The following is a 15646-nucleotide window of genomic DNA, read 5'->3' on the forward strand; positions in this document are numbered from 1 at the left end:
CCCTCCTGCACTCGCGAGATTTACCGTGGGCGCTTCGGGTCGCGAGTGGAGGAAGTGTCGACGCGCAGCTCCCCCGAGTGGACGTGACGCGCCTGCGTGGTGTTTTTTTTTTTTTTTTTTTTTTTTTTTTTTTTCCCGGGGACACTTTAAGGTCCGTGAACTCCCCACGCTCCCCCCTCCCACCCCACGCCACACCACGAGGAGGAGGAGAAGCCCCTGCCGGGGCACGTCTGGACGGAGTGTGACCGCCCCGCCCCTCCACAGCCCTGCGCCCCTGCACCTGCCTCTCCAGCCCCCCCTGCCACTCCAGACCCCCCCACAGCCAGCCACCCACCCCGGACCCCCCCCACACACACCCACCCGGACCCCCCCTCCCGGTCCCCCCCCCCCCCGGAGCTCCTTCACCTGCGCACTGCAGCTCCTTCCCTCCCCTCTTCCACGGAGCCGCGGGAACAGGTATGCAGCAACACGCGGCGGCCGCAGCCCACCTCCGGCTGAGGAAGACGCGGGGCTGAAGGAGAAGAAGAGGAAAAAGAAGAAGAAGGAGAAGGGAGAAGAAGAAGAAGAAGAAGAAGAAGAAGGAGGAGGAGGAGGAGGGGGGTGTCTGTGCGCGACGTGGACGCAAACATGCACTAAGTGCGGGAGCCGCCAGGTAGGATTCCACGCACCGTCAGACATCCGGACTGAACTTCGCCCCGCAGCGGTTGGACGCGATGGCCGCCGCCGGTGCTCCCCCCGCCGCCCCCGCGGCCGCCGCCGCCGCCGCCGCGCTGGGGGAAGTTGCGGGCTCCCTGCACGGGATCGACGGCATCGCGCACGTCGGGTCCCATTTCTTCCTGACCCCGCTGGCGGGCGGCGCGGCGCCGCTGGCCGAGCACCTCCTGCCCGGAGAGCGGCTCTCCCGCAGCGCCGCGGCGGATCTCACCCACCTCAAGGGGATCCTGAGGAGGCGCCAGTTGTACTGTAGGACCGGCTTCCACCTGGAGATACTTCCGGACGGCACCGTGCACGGAACCAGGAAGGACCACAGCCGCTTCGGTGAGACATCCGCCCGACGGTGCACGCTGATGCGCGGTCCTCCTGTCTTCTGCCGACCACCTGTGCTGCTCCTCTGCAGGTATCCTGGAGTTCATCAGCCTGGCCGTCGGCCTGATCAGCATCCGCGGCGTGGACAGCGGCCTGTACCTGGGCATGAACGACAAAGGGGAGCTGTACGGCTCGGTGAGTGTCCCCGCCGCCGCCGCCGGTTCGAGGAGACCCGGTTGTCCATACTCAGCCTCCTGTCCTCCTCCCTCCCTCCCTCCCTCCTTGCAGGAGAAGCTCACCGCCGAGTGCGTCTTCAGGGAGCAGTTCGAGGAGAACTGGTACAACACCTACTCCTCCAACCTCTACAAGCACGGCGAGCGGGGGACGCGGTACTTTGTCGCGCTGAACAAGGACGGGACGCCGCGGGACGGGACTAAATCCAGGCGGCACCAGAAGTTCACTCACTTCCTGCCGCGGCCGGTGGACCCGGAGCGCGTCCCCGAGCTGTACAGGGACATCCTGGGCCACAGCTGAGACCCCCCTAACCCCCCCCCCCACGCTCCCCCCCACCCCCACCCCGGGACGTGTGGACACATGGAAGGGGAAAGGAGGTGGGGGGGGGACGTGGCCAGTGCAGCCCCCCCCCCCGGTCCCACGACTGGGGTGGGGGCTCTTGCAGGAATGCACCGGCCATCTCTCAGCAGCCGGGCCAGGAGGTCCGGTCCGACTCCCCCCTTCACACTCCCCCACCCCCACACACACACCCCCTGCATGGAATAGGAGACCCCCGGCTTGTGGGGGTCTCCTGGAAGACACCAGCGGATCCGCACCATCACCGCAGGCGTTGCCCGGGCGCGGGGGTTCGGAGGGCTCTGGTTCGGAAGGACTTTTGAAGGAAACCTCTTGTCTTTCTTTCGCCTGCGTCTTTTTCGGGGGAAAAAAAGAAGAAAAACAAAACAAACAAAAAAAAAAAAAGACAGAAAAAAAAAGCGTCAACGATTTATTTATTCACGTTAGATACCTATATTTATGTTATATATTTATTTATTTGAGAATATATTTTTACAGTTAGACACATTGCAATAAGAGAGAGGACAGGGAAACCACTAGCTGTTTAACGTAACGCCTGAAACACTGTACTGTTTAATCCGCTCTCCCCCAGGACCAAAAAATGTGAAAAATATTGGCGAATAGAAGCTGACCCCCTCCCCCAACCCCCCAACCCCATTCACCAATACGATCTTCCCCCTTTTAAACTACTGTCACCTGCGCTATAAATAGATGATTAGAATAAAAAAGGTCTCAAAATGATGCGTTCACAGGTCGACGGATTCGAGGGTTTCCTTATAATCGCCGCTCAGCCCCCCCACCCCCATCCAAGAGCCTTTGACGGTTCCTCTCCCGGAAGAAAAAAAGAAAAAAAAGTCGTATTCTTTACTGGCTGCCTTTGTCTTTCAGAGTTTCAACATATAAACCTGCTTACGAGATCAATGTTGTCTTTTTTTTTTATGGACGCCATCATCCATGATGGTGCTGGGAGGTGGGGTTGGGGGGGTGGGACATAAAAACTTCAAAGGTGTCTGAGAGGAGCGAGGTTTGACCTCTAGCGGCAGCGATAAGGACGGCGTGACCTTCCCGTCGGCCAGTTTTATTGTCGGAAAAGCGGCGTTTTACAACGTTTCCTGTTTTTGTTTTTGGTCTGTTTTCGATAAAAAGTCGCGAAAGCTGGAGGGCGTCCCGCCGAAGCCTCCTGTCTCCCGTGGGACTTTCCCGTCTGCACGCCTTGAACATCAAGACGCTTCTGTCATCGATTAATACCGCCACACACACACACCTGAGCAAAGTTGGAAACCTGTGATATCTGATGCCCGTATGTGATATTGGGCTGGTTTTGATAATGTTCCTGGAGTCAACCCGTCGCTTTAGCTCCGCCTCCTCCTGTCGGGGAGTGGAAACACTAAAAGGCCCCTCCAGGGGTGAGGAAGTTGGCGATCTCACCGTCTGGACCGCGTTGCGCAGGTGTTCCCACCACCACCGTGCCGCTCCGGCTCACACACACACACACCCACACGCTGATCACTGTTTGTTGACGATGCGATCAAGAGAGCATAATTTCTATATTTAGACGGCCTCAAAGGGGAAGGGATGGGAGGAGGCGTGAGGCCCACCTGTCCCCGTAAAGCCACGGTCACCTCCAAGAGTGTGTTTAGGGGGGGCGGAGTCTACGGCCTTGTGATTTCGGGCTCTCCGCTGTTTGCTCGTTCTCGGCTAAATTGCTGTGCGCACAAATTATTGGCCCCGGTGCTGTGTTTGCACGGACGGCGGCGCTGGTGTAAGTATAGCGTTGCCCACTTGATACTTTCGGGGCTTTATATCCGTCCATCTATTCACATCGCCTTTGAAAATCATCACTCCATCATTTTTAGCGTCGGAGGGCCGCGCCGTCCCCGCCGGCACATCGGATCTGATTCGCTGACGCTCCACATCCAGAGCTGTCATCCCCGGTGGAAAAATATACCCCTCTGTTTGCATCTCCATGGAGACATTAGCAGGAAAACAACAACGTGGGGGACAAAAGGAGAAAGAAGAAGCAGAAGAAGACGAAGGAGAAGAAGGAGGAGAAGGTCCTCTCTGTGGGGTTTGGTCTGTAGGTTCTTTTTTTGTTTAACTGTGGTACCTGTGGGAGGCCGAGCCGGCACAATAGGAAGACGGCTGCCATCTGTAGCATCTAGAACAGAGAGCGCATGTGCGCGCGCGCACACACACACACACACAAACACACACACGGGTGCGCAGGCAGGTCAACAGGAGGTAAATAGGATGTGGTTGTAGTTCTTCAATGCACCAGTGTAACACGCTCCGGGACGCACCGCCGATTCTCTATGCCTGCAGTGACGGATGAACATCAGCTAACAGGAAGGAGGGGATTCACGGTCAGAGCTTCCTCCTCACAGCCAGAAGCTCCCTGGTTGGATTCCCACGGGGAGGCCTTTCTGTGGGGAGTCTCAATATTCTCCGTGTTTGCGTGGGGTTTCTCAGGGTTCCCCTTTTCCTCCCACAGGCCAAACACATGCAGGAGCTTCAGAGGAGAACCTTAATTGTTCAGATGTGTGAATGAATGACTGAATGGTTGGATGTGTCGTGTGAATGACGGAGTGAATGTTTTACATGCCTGTGAATGAGTGGGTGAATGTTGTATGTCTGCATGACAGAATGAACAGTTGTGTGTCTCTTTATGACGTGGGAATGACTGAGTGATTATTGTAGGTGTGAATGAGAGAGTGAATGCATGTTTGTCTCTTTGTGACGTGTGAATGAGAGGGTGAATCTAAAACGCGTTTTCCCAAAGGGGGTCCTTGCACGCAGTCTGGCAGACGGGATCATATACCTTTTGGATTTCAGAGCTATATATAAATGTACATATATAAATATATGCGTCTCAGACTGTCAGCCTGTGAAGGCTCTAAACGCCTCGCGCTGCAAACTCAGCCAGCGCCACACATCTGCTGACCAAACCCGCGTGAGAATCCCTCCGGAGCGGCCGTGTCACCCCTTCCTCCTGCCCATGTGTGCGTGTGTGTGTGTGTGTCCACATTACACACTCGCAAATTAGGCCTTGACATTTGGGTGCTATAATTGCCCCCTCCCACCCTTCAGCCCCCTCCTCCCCTGAAAAGCATGAGGCATCAATTAGGCTCTCAGCACCATGACAGGTTATCCCTACAGGACATAATCACCCTGCCGGACTGCCAGCACACACACACACACACACACACACACACACACACACACACACACACACACACACACACACACACACACACACACACACACACACACACACACACACACACACACACACACACCAAATTCACTGTTTTTTTTTTTTAGTGGCAACAACTTTAAAGCATAATTTCCAGATTGATAATGATAATGTGTGTGTGTGTGTGTGTGTGCGTGCTGAAGGAGTGGCAGTGGGTTGGTCGGTGCTCAGGTCCCTTTGATTTCCCAACTCTGGTGCCTCCTGACAGCCCCTGCTCCCACGGGGTGCAGAGATCTCGGGGGTCGGGTTGTGGGGGGTGGGTTGGGGGGTCAATTGGTTCATTTCCATAGCGTCCACTTTAAACATTCCTCTCAGCTTTGGGAGCAATTCAATCAGCAGTGAAAACACCGGTTAGCAGCGTGGAATTACCAGCCATCATTAGCGCGGCGGCACACCCCATAAACAAGATGGATGTCCCTCCCTCGGAGAAACAACATCAACGGCGTGGAGCACAAAGGCAATTTAGATCTGAGTGTTTTCCACTGAAGAAATGAGATACACACACACACACACACAAACACACACACATATATATATATATATTTATATATGGTATCATAAACACTGTATTTGTAATGATTACAATCAGAATAATAAAACTGTATCTCTCTCCAATCTTAGTATGTCCTCTTAAATATTCTTTCATGCACGTAAGAAAACATACATGAGGCAGAGACCACCAAAGAACCCGCGGAAGGACGCATCTGCGGTGGATCAAGACGAAAACATGTGGAACCAGGAAGTGTAAACAGCATAGTAGAAACCAGCTTCAGCGCACAGCTGCTCCGTCTTTCAGGGGTGGAGCTTGTTATTGTGTTTAATGTGAAAAGGGGGGGTTACCGTGACAAACCTGCCAAATGTAATGTGCTAGCTTGCGCGATAAAGCCGCTCTGGGAGTTTCTGACATGCGTAATGAAAATCATCGACATCTTACAAGAATATGAAGACGTAAAGGTTTGGCTAAACACTCGGCACTGGAGAGGTCACCATCTCCACTTAAAAAGAGCTTCCAAGCAGATTGCATTCACCCAGTCACACACCTATGGTGGCTGCTAGGCAGCTAACCAGACCAGCGGGACCAACAGGGTGGGAATTTAGCATCTTGCCCAAGGGCACTTCACTATGCAGACAGGAGTACCAACCTTGTAATTTGAGGGATGCCTGCTCTACCAATTACTCCTGTTACTACCACTACTACCACTGCAGCTACTACAACAATGCTACTACCACAACAAACAGTACAACTTCTGCTACTTCAGTACTACTACCACAGTTCCTATTCAACAGTCTCCGTCGCCTTCCAGTTCACAGGTACTTCACACGAGATTGCATTCACCCATTCATTTCAGAGGTGCCATACAAGGCAGCTAACCGGACTATCCGGAGCAACTGGGGTGGGGGTTCAGCATCTGGCCCAAGCGCACCTCAGGAGAAGCCGGGGATCGAACTGTCAACCTTCTGACTAGAAGGACACTTGCTCTTCCAACTTCACTCTTACTACTGCTACTGCCACTAGTACAACTACTATCATGCTTTTCCCACAACTGCTGCTACTACTACAACTACAGTACTACTGAGACTGCGCTACAGCTGTTGCTGCCACCACTAGTACAGTAACTATTACTGCACTGCTATCATCACTGCTGCTACAACAACTGCTACAGTACTACTACTAAGACATCGGCACTACTCCTACGGCCACTGGTATAGCAACCTTTATTGCACTACTACTACCACTAATTCTACAACAACTAGTACAGTGCTACGACTGAGACACCGCCACTCGTACAACAACTACTATTGCAATACTAATACTACTGCTACTACTTGATGGTTTCCTCTTACACAGCGCTTTCATTAGCCAGTAGTTCCAAAGCTCTTTACACTAGATTGCACTCACCCATTCACAACCGATGGGGGGGGGGGGGGGGGGGGGTGTTAGTGTCTTGCCGAGGACACCTCAGGAGGAGCCGGGTATCGAACCCGTCAACCTTCTGATTGGAGGGACATCTACCGGCTGAGCCACGCCTGCCCTCTGGCGCTAAAAAGCTCAATTCAAGCTAACAGCTAGTAAACAAACCGGGGGATCTGAGGCTAAAAAACAACAGAAGCCGTCCTTCAGAGGCAGAAGGCACCAGACGTAAGCTAAAAAGGGCATCAATAATAGATTCACATTTTGCCAGAAGGGCAGAAACCCCGCCGGATGTTGCAGCCTGGATGTGCATTTAGGCAACGTCCGTGCGGTGCACAGCTCGTTCCGGGGTTATGTCAAGACGCCGTACTGCTGTTTTATGTCCTCACAGAGGGCAGGGCTCGCTGTGTGAGGTCGGCCCTGGTAAGAGAGAGAGAGGCGTATTCGGCTGTTTCTGTGCTGTGAGAGCTGCGGAGCAGAGAATCCAACGCTCTCTGCCTTGTTGAAGAACAAGATAGGGGAAGACTGTACTCGCCGGCCACTGGCGAAAGTGGAAATGTGCTTTGTTGCCCCCCAGTCAGGCGGAAAATTGCAAACCCATTTGTCATTGTGTGCCAAGACGCGGAGGTCAGTCAACGGATTCCTTCATGACAAGCCCACGGAATCGAATGTTTTTCCGCGGCCTCACCCTTTCACACCTGCACCTCCAGGTAAAATAACAAAACAGGGGGCGAGGGAGAGAAAGGAGGGCTTAGAGGGTTCTGCATGTAAGACCGGGTGGGGGTGGAAGAGGGGGACGATCCGTGTGAAGAATTCGCAGTGAAACCCTTGTGCAGCTATTGGCCACTCATTTGAGGACGTGCACGCACACACGCGCACACACACACACACACACACACACACACATAATGCACTGCGGTTCACGGCCGTTTAACACTGTTAATTATTCGGCATTGTTTGTTATTCTCTTGGGTCTAAACAGTGACTGCCTGATTGGGTAACAACTGAGACGCTAAAGGAAACTATTTCCCCGCCGCCTTGACTGACTAAGTCAGACTTAATCCTGCGGAGAGGCTTTGGGGCTGTTGAGGCTCCCGTCCACAAGGAATATCAAAGAGCAATATTAAAACCCATTCAAATGTTCAATTGCGATAATCGGTGTGTGTGTGTGCAGAAGAACTATACAAAATCAAAGCTAAAAATGAGCCGACGATGTTTGCTCAGGTCTCGAGATCGGTTGCCATGAAGTTTGAATCAAAAGTATTGACTAACAGACGAGCTTCGCCTTTCCTGCCAAAAAAATAAATCAATTAAACTCCGCTCCCCCTCCCCATCCCCACCCTCGGGGCTATTTTTCCACAGACGGCCATAAAACTCCTGACACGACCATCCGTATGGCAGTTATTTCAACAAAAACACGGTGATTCAGTATTTAGATAATACTCCCAGAGAGTTTCTTTTTTTTTTAATACATGCATGACTACCTCCTCCAGAGTGGAGAACAGGAGTCTGCAGCTCCTGACTCTTTGGGAATATTCAGCATGAGAAAAGCCTTTTCACGCATATGCAGTTCCAAAAGCTGATTTTATATGTAAAAGAACCCAAGGGGCGCGTGGCTTGATCTACTGCACCCAGGCGTCCACCATTGTTACATCTTTTATGAACGTTAAACCCATCATTGTATAATTTCAGCTATTAGCATGAAGCTCTCAGCCCTCCTGGTATTAGAAGTAACAGATCATTTGTGCCTCCCAACCCCAAAACCCCCTCTGTCTTGATTAACTTTATAGCTTTCTCTCACGGTCGAGGCAGAAGGCCGCCCATGTTGGAGTTTGCTGGGTTTCTGTGGATCATCTTGAAGAGCATGGTCCAGACGCGCTCAGCATGGAGACAACCCGGGCTGTGATTTGGAACCGGAGCAATCACACCTGACTTGACTAATGAGTTGGGGATAAATGAGCCCTGTTGTTGCTCTCCTTGTAACACTAGCTGCGAGATAACACACAACATCTCACGGGGTGGGGGTGGGGGTGGGGGGTAAAGGTAAGCAAGTCTTACTGATGCGCGGCGGCGTGGAGACGCCGTGCTTTGGGGTGTCGTCGGCAGGCGTGGACGGGAGGGTGAGGGCCCAGGATCTGCTGCTCATTAGTGAAAGCCGAGATGTGGAGCGCACTGGGGGGAAAAAGTGCGCCATCAAAATTTGCACGTTTTCTCTCTTTAGTTCAGTAACGCCGAGCGGCTGCTGTCCATATTTATTAACATACTCTTTAATGGCAATTTCAGTTATATTTTAGCATAGCATAACTAATTATCAGTGCATTTGTACTTGTAAATGATGCCCATATATTCCTGTTTACTAGATTTAATGCACATATTCATCTATATATTATGTTTATAGTACCCCATCTGTAAATCACATGTAGGAAGGAGGTGTATGCACCATGTGCATACTGTTCATTTTTATATTCTATCTGCACCTGCTGCTCTTATGCTCACACGTGTAGCGACCGTAAAGTCAAATCTGAGACGGAGAACCTAAAACCCGAGCTTAACCATTCATTTTGCTTTGAATTCTCCCGCCATCTTCAAAGGATGTTTTTTTTTTCCCTCCACATATTAGCGAGTTTAGAAAGTGTGAACAGGACACGTCCTCCGACAGCTTGTGCTCACTTAGAAAAAGTTTAAACAAGGCTTTGGCGCACACAGCGCATTAATCTGCAGCCCGCGCATCGCTGCGTTGTATAAATATCGGGCTGAGCGCGGACAAGTCACGGCGAGTTGCAAGGGAAAGGGGGGGGGGGGGGGGGCATCCAGACGTCAGTCTGCGCCGGTCCCGGACGCTTCGGCGAGCGGAGAGCAGCCCCAGCCAACACATGGGACCTCAAGGGAATGGATGGGTACAGACTCGTAAGCTCGAAATACCACAAACAATCACATCATCTGCAAAGAGTGCGCGCCGGTATGATACCAAAGCTCTGGGTGCAAGCGAGGCCGCTATTCGGGCTAAGCTGCTTCTTGTTTTTAAGAGAAGGCCTGATTGAGTTTGCTCGGTCTGAGGGCTGCTGCTGCCGCTGTGATCTCTGAAGTGTTCGCTGTGTGGGACTTCAAACGGCCGTGCAGCGGGACTCAGATCCTCCTCCGCAGTAATAACTTTGAGTGCTCCTGGAAGAAGGAAATCCCCCTCCACCGCCGCCGCCGCCGCCGCCCCCCTCCCCTCGCCCCCCTCCCCGGGGGCCGGGACGAGTCACATCGCTCCACTACAGAGCAACAAGCTGGGAGGTTTGGAAGCAGACTTCACCTTGAAATAACACACAAGACGAATCTGACATTTACGGCGTGCAGTTTTCATCGGGGATGTTAAAAAGAAATGTTAAAAAATCGGAGGCACGTATCCCGGGTTTACCTCGAGTGTCGTTCGGCAGAATTTCTCTGACGCGGGTTAACCTTGAAAATCAGCCCGGGGTGCGTGCTGCTCAAAGCACGATCTGCAAATGCATCCCGGCAATTCACGTTTTACACGAGCCGAGGATTCACCCTCTCATCCGCATGCTAACATAAAACGGTACGATAATGTTTCATCCGTTCCATGGCGGGTCATTTCACCATCACTCACTATTCAACGCAGTCAACAACGTGATATCCCAGATGTAAATGTGCGTGAGGAACATCAGAATGACCTATTTCACCCCTGGCCTTGAGAGAAGGGGTGCCGATGCGCTGCCGTGCATTCTGCGTTGTGTAATAAGGTTACGATGACACGCGATATCCTTTATATTTCAGTGACTGGCATGGCAACAAAACTTAGCAGTTGTTAAGACACAAGGGGTTTTTTTGATGACTCCTCCTCCTACTCCTCCTCCTCCTCATAGGACATGCATACCTTTCCACATCCCACTAACTAATCGTCATACAGATCTGGCCACAATAGAGGAGCGGAGCACAGGAAATATCATTGTCAAGCTTTCTAGAGTTTCACGTAAGCTCCCCGAGTTCATTTCCCATCGCCGTGGTCAGGAAGACCTTGATGTTTTCTGCTTCAGTTGGCAGAAGAAGAAGAAGAAAGAGAAAAAAAAAAAAAAAAAAAAAAACCTTTGGACCAAGCTGAAATGTTTTAGTGTCCTTTATCCCCCCCTCCACCCCCCACCATAATGTTTAATGGCGTGATAGGCCGCTGCACAGTGGAACGGGACCGGGGAAGGTGTTTGTCAAAATAAACGGCGAGTTAATGAGTAAAAACGAGGCGGGGCCGACGCCGCGTGCGATCGCCGTTGATAAATTCACGAGCCAGTACAAGCCGCGGCCTATTCTTCCAGATAGCTGACACCCACCTGCTCAGGAGGATCAAAGTGCCTTCTCAGTGCACATTAGGAAAATACAGAGGGGGGGGGGGGGGAGTTGGAGGAGGGAGGGGGGCTCATTTCAGCCGCTCAAAGTGCCACATAGATGCTTAGCTACACATTCCCCCTGTCAGAGGCAAACAAAGACAGTTCTCTGGGAGGCGAAAGGCATGCCGTTTCCACAACATGCCTCATCTGTGGTGACCAATCACAATAGTAGTTACAATCCCGAGCCCTGGAGGTAGATAGGTGAGGGTTTATGTTGTCATTGGCTGGATGTTTTACAATCGGGGCGTAATACGTTGCGCAGTTAAATGTTTATTTTCACAAGGACCACCTCATTCCTTTGGTCTGACCCAGAAAGATGTGGCGTGTAATCACGGCGGCATTGACGGGGGGACGCAGACGTTACACATCCATCCATCCCGCCAGCCAGCCAGTCAGCGAGCCAGCCAGCCAGCCAGCGCTGTGTCAACAAGCAGCCTGTCACCATTCAACTGATAATGTTTCTTTGAAACGCTGTGTTTTTTAAGTTGCAGGAGGGGGGAGCGGGTGATCTGCGGGAGCCGGTCACGGTGAAGGTCCTGCACCTCGCATTCAATCAAAATACAGGATTATTATTACTGCAAAACTATCAAGTGACAGGCGGGGTTTAGTCTGCGGAGACCCATCAGATCTTCACGCTCCGCTCCAGATGGGCAAAGTAGGGAGTGTGTGTGTGGGGTGGGGGTAAGGGGGAGGGCGACAATGCAACATTGTGAATCCCTGCAAAAGTGTGTCGATGCACAGAGAGAAAGCCACACGCGCATTAAAATATTTCATGAATAAATTATCAAATAAAATGGGGAATGAAAAGAGGAGTAAACAATATGAATAAGTAAACGAGGCGGGCGGCGCCTCGAGGGTGACGGAGAGTTAAAACAGAAATCTGAATTAGCAGTACATGTACATCAGTGTATGCGCTGATCTGTACAGGTCAAGGCTTGCTCTTATTCACTCATTCATTCTTTTTCTATCTAGAGGTGCGGGATGCTGGAGTTTACACGAGGTGTCATTGGCCGAGAGGTGGGGTTCACCATGGACCTACCAATCACAGGGCAGCATATAGAGACATACAACCATTCACTCATTCGTCGAGGGATACAATATTCACCCTTTCATTCACACGTCACACAGGCCGTACCGTGTGTGACCCTCCCTTCGCCACCTAGTCTGAATTGCGGCTCTCCGTCTCGGAGCGACGGCCTGTCCGGGGTCTCCGTTCCGCAGATAAAGTTGAATCCGCGCAGAATTCGACGGAAACCGTAAATCACAGCCTGGCCTGGAACCTGGAATCCGCCGGAATGTGACGGAGCGTCACGGCGATAATAAATCATGACCGCCCGCGGCGTGCACGTGGACGCCGCCGTGATGGATATAACAATAGATGAGCCAGTGGGGTGGATAATTATAAGCGCGGTCAGAAGCGCAGCATTTACGATCATCTTGCTGAACACTGCTATCGGGCCAGAGACGGGGAGAAGAAGAAGAAGAAGAAGAAAAAAAGCTGATGACAGGGTACTTTCATGTTACTTATCAAGACGCCCTATCGGGGCGATCAAGATGGGCCAGACAAAGTACCACCAGGTCCCGTAGCTTCGAGACGAATTTCATCTGTTTCATCATATCTCCCAAGCGCTACCCCTCAGCGGAGATGAGAGGCTGGTGGTCCACGCATTTAAACCGGAGCGAGAAAACAAGAGCTCCGACGGGCAAGATAAATCTGTTTTTCTTCAATAGGGGGGGGAATCTGCCTTTTATAAAGAATTTATAAATACGGAGCGAGAGAGAGGACCTCTGATAAACTGCACACACACACACACCCCGTCTCACGCAACACTTCCCAGGGGGAGATAGTGCGCTCATCTCTGGAAGATTCCTGGAGCTCCGAGAGGGCGCGAGTCAGGATGGAGGCGGCGTGTAGAGGAGGAAGCATTCACAGACGAAGGGGGGGGGCTCCTGGAGCCTCGCGTACCGTGGTGTGATTCTCCCTCATGTCAGTGAGATGTGCATCAAAGAGGGAAACTGACGGGGGGGAGAGGAAGAGGGGTTCTCTCTGCGAGCTCTGAATCACCTCCACGGCTTTTTGAGAAAGACGTCCACGTCTGTGCTAGACGGGAAAGCAAGAAAAAAAAAAAAAAAAAAATTGGATTTGGAATTGCAATCATTTGCATCACTTTTCTGGATTCATCTGCATTAAAAAGGAGATTTCCAGGGGACGGCTGTGCAGCGGTTAGCGCCGCCATCTCGCAGCCAGAAGGTCCCTGGTTGGATTCCCACAGGGCGGCTTTTCTGTACTGAGCCTCCGTGTTCTCCACGTGTCTGCGTGGGGTTCACACAGTCTAAACACATGCAGGACGTTCAGTTGAGACCCTGAATTGAATGTCTAAGGACGTATACCTCTGCATGATAGGTGAATGAGAGGGTGAATGTCTGTCTAACTGATGTGAGTGAGAGGTTGAATGTTTGTATGTCTCTGGCGTGTGAATGAGAGGGTGAAATGTTGCCTCTGTATGACATGAGAATGAGAGGGTGAATGCTTGTGCATTAAGGGGAGGGTGAACGGCTGTGCGTCTCTGTGACGTGAGAATAGGAAGGCGACCTTGCCTTTACGCCGTTAGAACGAGCGTGTGAATGACTGCCTCTGCAGGATGTGAGAATGAGCTCACTGTGCGCTCGCAATCTCACGCAAAGCGGGTGATTTCATTGTTTGTTTTTCAGCCACAAAGGTTGATAATAACTGATAGGTTGGAGTTACATTAACGCTTTGGGTCGTGTTGATTTATCAGCACATCCTGCAGCACGGGAAGCATCCTCAGAATCTTTGCCCCAAAGCTCATGCAATTACCCTACACTCAAGATCAGCACTCCGAGAACCTAAAAGCGACGCTTCCGCGCTGCTAGCCAACGAGCCTCAGTCAGTGAGTGCAACGCCATGAATCCCCATGCAGGTATTTGACAGAGAAGGTATATAATTTGCACTTTGTTCCCCGTGTGGATGCAGGTGTTGCAGCAGATTCTGCTCAAACCCAGCCGGACTACCAGATGTCGGCGTGGGACGCGGCAATAAAAACGCAGCGCTTCCATGCCGGTGGTGCCTGCTCTACAAATAGCTCCGATTGTGGCTCGGTTGGACTTCTCATTTGTTTGTCTTAGTTTAGAACAAAAGTACCTGTCACCTTTGATCACACACTCCTCTCCCTTGTTAAATATAGAAGGGCCACTATAAATGAGCGTGCCGAACAGTTCCTCAGACCAGACTAATTTTAGAGCGAGCGTTCTGCGTTTTACTCGAAAACATGTTCTTGTGTCTCAAATAGCGACGGCAGAGTTCTTACGTGGCGTAGATAAGGATGGGACAGCTCCATTTATCAGTGAATGGGGCCCTTTAAGGTCCCCCCAGAATCTTTTTCTCCCGCGCTCTTGACATTTTCTCAGCGGTATGGGGTTACATACAAGGAAAAAAAAAAAGGACAATCTACAGCATTAGGGTGGGGGTGGGGTGGGGGGTGGGGGGGGGGGGGGCGACCTTGTTTCTGATCACATCGGGACAAAATGTCAAAAGTCTCCAGAAGGGTCGCTCATAATATGTAGGATTCTCTAAATAGGAACGGACAGCGGACGGTATTTTTAGTCGGCCCCGGAATCACTCGCTATTTTTATCTGCAGCCTCTGCCCGGTACAATGACCTGTGCCCTGTCAGATTCCTGCCGGGTTTCGGAAAAAGGGGCAAAGAGCACCAAGTGCGCCGAAGTGCATCCTCCGGATTACAAGTGTTTTCAGGGCCAGAGTGTGTAACCCGCTGTGGCTGCAGGCAAGCGGAGGGTCAGAGCCCACCCATGGAAGGGAGGACGGGGTCACGAGAGGCTGAGGAGGATGCATGTTCCCAGACACTTCAGGAGCCCAAACACAAAACAGGAAAAGTCTGAGGGGCCGGCAGGACAGGCCTATAAAAGAATCAATTGTACGCGCATGGAAGTATAAAAATAAATGTGATGGATTCAACAATGTGGCCAGGCCAGGGGAGCAAAACAAAACTTAATTTGCACTTTGCATCCAAGAGAAACGGAGGGGTTTCAAACGAATGAAACGGCTCCCTTGCACACCGGACAGGAGCAGGGTCCCCCAGGAACAACGTGTCATAGGATCTCTGAAAAGATGGCCATTGTTCATCTCCAGCGACATGGCTTTGTAGAGCCGAGAGGGAGACGAGCAGACCGGCGGACCGGAGTGATGGACAGTGGAGGGCACTGATGCATGAGTGAAAAGCGCCTTATGTCAAATATAATTGTCCTGCCCTGAAAAACAAGCTAGCCATGTCGGGTTTGACCCCCCGCCCCTCCGGTTGGCTCAAGTTACTTCCTGTCTGCTATTACCACGTTTGCCGTGACAATGGAGGTGGACAGACGTTGGGATGCCGCCGGTTTGTTTTCAAATAGCCGCCAATCCGATGGCTGAAAAGGTGGAACTGCTGGGATCGTGATGCATTCGGTGCAGAAAAGTTTGGTG

At 51.7% G+C, this 15646-nt stretch overlaps 1 protein-coding gene across 1 annotated transcript; it reads left to right on the forward strand.

Annotated features, from left to right (window-relative positions):
- Positions 1 to 99: 99 nt before the first annotated feature.
- On the forward strand, positions 100 to 2251 carry fgf20b (fibroblast growth factor 20b). The gene is made up of 3 exons (XM_086178773.1): positions 100 to 1038; positions 1118 to 1221; positions 1315 to 2251. The coding sequence occupies exons 1-3, from the start codon at positions 714 to 716 to the stop codon at positions 1558 to 1560; spliced, it is 675 nt and encodes a 224-aa protein (XP_086034899.1). The 5' UTR covers positions 100 to 713; the 3' UTR covers positions 1561 to 2251.
- The last annotated feature ends 13395 nt before the right edge of the window (positions 2252 to 15646 follow it).

The sequence above is a fragment of the Fistularia commersonii genome, chromosome 31 (genome assembly GCF_037954325.1).
Source record: "Fistularia commersonii isolate RoL2024-O1a breed Wild chromosome 31, RoL_Fcom_v1.0, whole genome shotgun sequence".
NCBI classification, from domain to species: domain Eukaryota; kingdom Metazoa; phylum Chordata; class Actinopteri; order Syngnathiformes; family Fistulariidae; genus Fistularia; species Fistularia commersonii.